Source organism: Falco peregrinus, chromosome 5, assembly GCF_023634155.1.
Source record: "Falco peregrinus isolate bFalPer1 chromosome 5, bFalPer1.pri, whole genome shotgun sequence".
In the NCBI taxonomy this organism is placed as follows: Eukaryota; Metazoa; Chordata; class Aves; order Falconiformes; family Falconidae; genus Falco; species Falco peregrinus.
Genome location: NC_073725.1, coordinates 31,455,820 through 31,463,392, shown reverse-complemented (window position 1 = coordinate 31,463,392; position 7,573 = coordinate 31,455,820). Strand labels below are relative to the sequence as shown.

General features: G+C 55.9%; 1 protein-coding gene across 1 annotated transcript; it reads right to left on the bottom strand.

Annotated features, from left to right (window-relative positions):
- Window positions 1–4,972: 4,972 nt before the first annotated feature.
- Window positions 4,973–7,242, bottom strand: TWIST1 (twist family bHLH transcription factor 1). Its single transcript, XM_005235637.3, has 2 exons — window positions 6,350–7,242; window positions 4,973–5,667 (listed from the first exon to the last, which is right to left on the bottom strand). Exon 1 carries the CDS (start codon window positions 6,960–6,962, stop codon window positions 6,393–6,395), a length of 570 nt encoding a protein of 189 aa, XP_005235694.2. The 5' UTR covers window positions 6,963–7,242; the 3' UTR covers window positions 4,973–5,667; window positions 6,350–6,392.
- Window positions 7,243–7,573: the final 331 nt, after the last annotated feature.

Genomic DNA, 7,573 nt, shown 5'->3' with positions numbered 1-7,573 from the left:
GGAAAGAAAGAAAGAAGGAAAGAAAGAGAGAGGGACAGAGAGAAGGGGGCTGGAGGGAAAGAAAGAAAGAAAGAAAGAAAGAAAGAAAGAAAGAAAGAAAGAAAGAAAGAAAGAAAGAAAGAAAGAAAGAAAGAAAGAGAAAGAAAGAGAGAGAGAGAAAGAAAGATGGAAGAAAAAAAAGAGGGGCAGAGAAGGGAGAGGGGCAGAGTGAAAGGAAGAGAGCAAGAGAAAGCGAGCAAAGAGCAAGAACACAAGCAAGAGGGAGAGACGGGGAGAGAGTGATAAAGAGAGAGCAAAAAAGAAGGTAAGGAAAAAAGAAAGAACAGAAATGAAAAGGGGAAGGAAGAAAGAAAGAAAAGGAAGGAAAGAAGGAAGGAAGGAAGAAAAGGGAGGAAGGAAGGAAGAGAAGGGAGGAAGGAAGGAAGAGAAGGGAGGAAGGGAGAAAGTGACTTTGGCTCGGCACACTGGAAGAGGATAGCAAGTTTGGACCGAACAGCTACATTTTCTTTTTCGCAAGCAAACAAACAAATGAAAACCATTTTTTAAGTAGGACCTACATGCTATATATCTATGTACAAATACACACATATAGAAAATGTCAGGAATGATTTACGCTTGATTTTCTGTGAGCCTTTCTCTTCCCAGTGTTTACAAGGCGGGGCTCCATTTGCAAGTTGTACATCTGTTCGCTTCACGTGACGTTTTCATAAAAGCTCTAACATCTGGTCAAAATAAACCTCCTTCAGGTACCTGCTTAACTTTTCACATGTCAAAATCCCTTCCCCTCTGAAGCTCCCCTTTCCCCCACGGCTGCAGCAGTGTGTATTGCTTCTTTCTTGACTGCTTGTTTAACGACTCTGCCTTGTCCCAAGCAGAACAAAGCAACCCTAAACATGAGGGGGTGACCCCGACCCTTCCCAAGATCATCCTACCAGCCCTCGGCCCCCTCCCACCTCCAGATTTCCCCGCATTAGGAGAGTAGAGCAGGTCCCCGTCCCTCCGCAAAATTGCGCGGCGGGATTTCTGCATCGCCGCAAATAAGGTTTGCTGCACCGCCCAAGCAAACCCGCAGTCCTGCTTGGGCTGACATTTTGCACGAATACTGTTAAAGCTCCCAAGGCCAAATGATGAGCACTAAATTGTTCCAAACCTATTACGTTATTATTTCTGCTATTGCTGCTGTTATCATTGTAACCGTCTTGACTTCGGTGTGGCTCGTCGGGATTATTTTGGAGCGAAACGCGTTCTCTTTTGCCGGTGTCCATGCAGTGAACAAGGGAATTTTCGTAAAGTGCCTGCAAATTTAATGCCACCTCTGTATGAAAAGAGGGGGAAAGCGTCCGGCTACCCAAGGCAAGAAGACTACCTAAATAAGAGGGGTGCAAGCCCTCCTGAGAGAGCGAAGGAGACAGGGAGTTACTGGGAGAACAGGCAGCTTTTCCCCCGGTCTGAATATTTGGTTTTGTTCTGCATTTTATTCCGGATCTTTAGGTGGGTGTTATCATCATCATTATGTTTCCGGAGCTTTATTGTTCCTGCTCTGTAAGACCGCTCTAAGCCTCCCGCAGTCTCGGTCACTTGGTCCTTATAAATGGCCGGCTGTTTGCTTTTAAAAAAGAAAAGCGGGACTTTTGTACAAGTGATTTTAACCTGCTCCACCTTCAAGTGACCTGCCAAATGCTCCTTCTTACTTTATAGACATCTGGGAATTCCATACATGCCTTAAACTCCAATTACACACCTTCTTCAAAGGACACGTGCTTTGATTTGCCAAGAACATTAAGTGGACTGAAGTCGAAAGAAGCTGGTGCAGAAGTTAATGTAAAATACATCCTGTGCCATGTTTACTGCGGGCAGGCTGTGTGTGCAGCAAATAAAACAAGTCCTGGTGGGTTGTGGATGTGCGCGCCCCTGTTTTTTCGGCTCAACCTCCCGGATCCCTCTGCGGGGAGGACTGGACTTGCCGTCACCACCACCGCCACTTTCTTCCCAAAGATGCTAATTTACGGCGGAGCACTCCCGCTCTCCCCAGCAGGGCAGGTGAAGGGAGCGCCGTGTGAGCCGGGAGGGCGCAGCCACCGAGGGCTGCTGGCAGCAGAGCCGGGCCGGGGGGGCACCGGCGCCGGGAGCTGAGCCCCTTCCCGGGAGCTGCTCCCGGAGGCGCCGAGCCCACCGGCGGGCTCGCCCCGGGCGGCAGGTGGCCGCGCTGCTGGCGCCGCAGGTGAGCCCCGCTCCCTCTGCGCTTTTTCGTGATTTTTGTGTCCCTCCCCCCGTTCCCCCCCCCCCCCCGCGCGCGTTTGTTTGTTTTGCTTAAAATTACAGATGCAGGGAAAACCGCCTGACATCATGGGAGCGGGACGAGCACGCACTTTGAAGGGTTCCTGGGCAGGACTTCAAGTGAAATCATACGCCTGGGAGGAATCCGATACCGGCCTGGAGAAAGCAGCGGGGCGGCCCCTGCCAAACCCAGGAATGTGCGAGGGCCCGCGGCCGGCGCCCCCCGCCCGCCGCCCCGCAGGAGGCGCAGCGCCGGCACCCGCGGCGGCCCCGGCACCCGCCGCCCCCGCGCTCCGCCGCCTCCGCGCTGCGCGGGGCCGTGGCGGGGAGACGGGGCCCTGCTCCGACCCGGGCCGCTTCTCCGCTCGGGCTGGCTGGACTGAGAGCAAACGGGACGTACTGATGCCTCTGAGGAAGAAGCAAAATCAATCAGGACTTCCAAAGGCAGAGTTCATTTTCTGATTGCAAGAGTGTTTAAAATTCCCAGAAGACAAATTAGTACACATATATTATTTTTTCCTTCAGTAAGCCTGACTCTGACTTAATCGCTTTTGGCTCTAGCCCTAGGAGCACCAGGCCTCTGCAGTCCCCAGTTCCAACCCCGGGAAGGGCACGCTTGTGTTTTTGAACCAGGGTTATCTCCTTTTTACAATTTTTTTTTTTTTTTAATGAAGCGAAGGTAGGGGTTCGCAGCGGGGAAAGCGTGCCGGCTGAGCGCCCGGGTGCTCGGGGAGGGCTGTGCGTCTGCAGGGACCCGGCTGGAGGGACCCAGGGGGGAGGCAGGGAGACCTGGCGGAGCCCCACGGACAGCAATTCGGGATTTTTCTCACCCGGGTACTTCAGCTTGCTGGAAAGGGCTGACGCGGGCCGGGCCAGAGGCCTCTGGCCGGTTGCGACGGAGTCAGTCAGGTTTAAGACCATCAAGCGGAGTTGCTCCGGATTTCTAAGGGCGAGGACAGCCTGGCCCGTGGATTTTAAAATGCACTTGATTCCTTATTCGTATTTCGCAGGTACCCGTCCACGAAACGTGCCCTCCCGTCAGCACCGAGCAGCTCACCTCCGCTTTTCCCGAGCCTGCGGTCTTCCTAAAGGGGGGGGGCGGTTTTCCCCCTTTCCCCGGTGTGATCTCTCCCCCCAAAAGAACAACCGAAACCACCCCCAACCCCTCAGATCCCCCCGCCCCACAAGCAAAGCCCCGCGTGGGCTGCCCCTGCCTCGCGGCTGTGCGGCCGGGGTACGCGGGCGGACATTACCTCCTCCGCGGCAGCCGGGTCGCAGCGGAGCCGGGTGTTTCGGGAGGTGCGGGCCGCCGAGCGGGCAACTGCGGTGCCGGAGCGCCGGGGGGAGGCAGCGGCCCCCCAGGAGCTCGCAGCGGCTCCCCCTCCTTTCCATCACGGAGGGCCGCGACCACCAAGGCCCCCATCCAATTTCCAAGTCCCCGCTAATCCGGCAGTGCAAACAAGCGCTGCGGGCTCTCTACTGTAAACATTGCGCACTGGCCTGAAATATGCACGATATTAAATTCATAATACTGTTATGTCAGCAATAGACGGTAATATGTGGATATGGAAAGAAAAGCATTCAGGTAATAAAGTCAACTCAACCTGGGCTATGCAAACAGGCTCTGTTTTGCAAAAACACCCCATCCCATTTATCCTAGACACTGTCTGATTCCCGGCGGCAGGGTCCCCGTCTCCGCCGAGGACGCTGCTCGGCTCCCAGGGCCGAGACGGGCGCTTCGCGGCGGGCGCCCCTGCGCACCCGCGCACCCTTCGCAGCCGCGGAGGGGCAGGAGGCGCCGCGCCCCAGGCACGGGCCGGTGCGAAGCGCCGGGAGGTGAGCAAGTGACAGCAGAGACGGAATCAGCTGTCCGGTTATAAGGGCTGGGGTTTGGGGTTGTTTCGGGTTGGGGTTCTTGTTGTTGTTGTTGTTGTTTGAACAAGTTCCCTTTTCACCTTCCTTCCGAGCCCTCAGATCTGGAGATTTCCTCTCTCTTACAACTGGGGTCTCGCCGCACACCGGGACCCCACGGAGGGTACGGTGAGAAGAAACAGAGGCAACACGCGCCCTACATGTAGAAAAGAAGAGGGCGGGTTAGCGTATCCCTCGGTGCTTTGTACAACGAAAATGTGATCGCTAGACTATATATTATATAAAACCCTAGAGAGCAGGGCAGTCAAACATCACTTCCACCGGAAAACCCCACTCGCTAGACACTTCCCTATTTCAGTCTCACTTTCTCCCGCTTTGCCTGTGGATGGGTGAAGCCCTGTTTAAAACTGGTGCCTCTTCCTCGGGGGTATCAGCAAAAATACCTGCGCCGGGGCTGGGGAATGGGCCCTCTTCCTGCCTTGCAGCTGGGGGGCACAGCACAGCGGCAGCGCCCGAGCACTGCGGTGAGAGCTCCGCTCCCCGCGGAACTCCGCAGCGCCTGGCGTTAGGGTTAAAGGGGGAGAGGGAGAGAAAGAGAGAGAAGATAATATCTTGCCCCCCAAATGCAGGGAGCTTCAGCACAGAATAATAAAGCTGTCTCAATAAATAACGTGCCTGTGTCTGTCAGTAGCTAGTTTGTTTGCGTTTTTCGCCTGGTTTGTTTATACTAGTGCCCCCTCTCTCTTGGGTGTCTTTACAGCTCAACAAACAGGTATTTATCTCCAGTTCCAACCCTGAGTTCTCAGAGAGACCAAACTTTAAGGTTATTAAAATTTCAATCATATTTATTTATTGCAGAAAAATAATATACAATGATATTTACAAAACAATCATAAAAATAGGAATGCATTTAGACACCGGATCTATTTGCATTTTAACATGGGTCATCAATAAATAAATAAAATGTTTATTTTTTTCTCAGAGGAAAAATAATAATAATAAAAAAGTTAGGAACCGGGTATATAACAGCTTGAGCCCAGCTTATTCCCCCCTAATAAAAAAAAAAAAAAAAGTTTTCATCTCTACAGGGATATTTTTTGGTTGGTTGGTTGGTTTCATTCAAGAATGAATAAAGTCCACAATAACGTATTTCCTTTCATCAGTGGCTCATAGGCACGACCTCTTGGGAATGCATGCAAAAAAGGCAAATAAAAAAAAAGTTAAATTCCAACATTCTTCGTCAAAATTAAAAAAAAAAAATCGATTCAGACTTCTATCAGAATGCAGAGATGTGTGGATTGTACCGACGCCCAAAGGGTAGTCACTGTCCAAAGCCCTTGTCTCTTTCTCTTTCCTTAAGTGCTCCCCACGCCCTGCTTTGAATTTGGATATTGCTCTTCTAATTTCCAAGAAATCCTTGGTACATTTTTTGTTTAAGACAAGTAAAAAAAAAAAAATCGTATCCAACTTCAGAGTCTCTAGATTGTCCATTTTCTCCTTCTGTGGGAACAATGTCATCTGCAAAAACCCAGAGAGGGCGGAAAACTCGTTACTGGAATGAAAGTTACACACCCATCTACCTACACCTCCCTGCCTCTGGAAATGCACACGTCGGGCACCAAGAGGGGAGGGAGAAGCGCGTGCCCCCGCCGCGCGGGCGGCGCGGTGGCCGTGTGACACCCCAGCCCGGCAGCCAGCGGTGGCAGGGCCGCGGGAAGGGGGCTGCTGGGGCCGTAGGAAACTCTCGCCGGGAAGCACGCAGGCGGACATGGATTCACTTCAAAATACGAGCAACAGCGGCAGCAGGAACCATCCCGGCGGCCCCGCTGGCTCCGCGGCGTTTGGCGAAGGAGTGACCTCAGGCCGGCCCCATCTGGCCGCGGCACACCCGCACCGCCGCCTCCCCGCCCGCAGCCCACCCCGCCGGCCGCCGGCATCGCCCCGCCACGCGTGGGCCCCGCGGGGCCGGGGACGCACCGCGGGCGGCGCAGGAGGAGGGACACGCCGGGGTGGGGGGTGGGGGGGCACCTCCAGCCTCCCCGTGCTCCGGCCGGCCCTGGAAGCCAGGCCCCGCCGGACGGGGAGGGCCCCTCTCGCCCCACGGCCACGCGTGCCCGGCCCACGGCGCAGCCAGCGGCCCCTCGTTTCCCCCCACCCCCCACCCCCCTTCTCCCCGCCGGTCTCGGTGTCCCTGCCTTACCTAGGGCTCCTGCCGGGGGGATGCGGGTGGGGGACGCCGCCTGCTAGTGGGATGCGGACATGGACCAGGCGCCCTCCATTCTCCACACCGAGAAGGCGTAGCTGAGCCGCTCGTGAGCCACATAGCTGCAGCTTGCCATCTTGGAGTCCAGCTCGTCGCTCTGTAAGACCTGGTAGAGGAAGTCGATGTACCTGGCCGCCAGCTTGAGGGTCTGGATCTTGCTCAGCTTGTCCGAGGGCAGCGTGGGGATGATCTTCCGCAGGGCGGCGAAGGCTTCGTTCAGCGACTGCGTGCGCTGCCGCTCCCGCACGTTGGCCATGACCCGCTGGGTCTGCAGCTCCTCGTAGGACTGGGGGCTGCCGCCGCCGCTGCTGCTGCCGCCGCCCCCGCCGCCCCCGCCCGCCCCGCACTTCTTGCCCCGCTTGCCTTGGGCCGGGCTGCAGGGCTCGTCCGCGGCCCCGACGGCACCGCCGGCGCTGCGGCGGCTGGAGCGCCGCTTGCGCCCCCCTCTCTTGTTGTTGGGCAGCTGCTGCCGGTCCGGCTCCTCTTCGCTGTTGCTCAAGCTGTCGTCGGCGGGGGAGACTGGCGAGTTTGACTCGTCCTGCTGCATCATCTCTGGGGGGAGACGCGAGAAGCGGGCCGGGAGGGGGGGGAGGGCAGGGAGAAGAGGGGGGCACCTAACCCGCCAGCTCCCCCTTGATCGGCTGCTTCGCTGGCCTGCGAGGAGAAGGAGGAGGAGGAGGGAGGGAGGGAGGGAGGACCTCACTTTGGGGGGAGGGGGGATGGCATCAGGATCCAAGAGGGGAAAAAAAAGCCAACCAAAAAAAAAAATCCCTCCCGATCCCTCCTTGGAGCCCCTTCGAGGTGTCTGGGATTGGGAGAAAGTTGAAGACTTGGAGGTTCTTATAGCTCCTGCTGGCGGAAAGTTTGGGGGCAGCAGTGTCATTGGCCTGACGTGGAGAGGAGGGACTTTTGCTGAGTTTTATAGGAAAGTTTCCGCTTCCCCCCCTCCACGCCCTCCCCCAATTATTTTTTTCAAGCCATTCACAAGTGATCTGGACTCCCTTCGCTCCCCACACACATACATCCTTACCCCAACCCCTTTTTCTGCTTCCCTCTCCGCGGTTTCTGCCCCAGGCTCCTTCATTTCGGATTTGGCTTTGGGGTGGTGCTGAGGGGCCGGGGCGGGAGCTTCTGGGGGTGCCGGTGCCCCCCCGGCGCTGC

What these genes read in the sequence shown, in the direction of transcription:
- TWIST1 (XM_005235637.3), bottom strand. Translation starts at nt 6,962, where the DNA reads ATGATGCAGCAGGACGAGTCAAACTCGCCAGTCTCCCCCGCCGACGAC.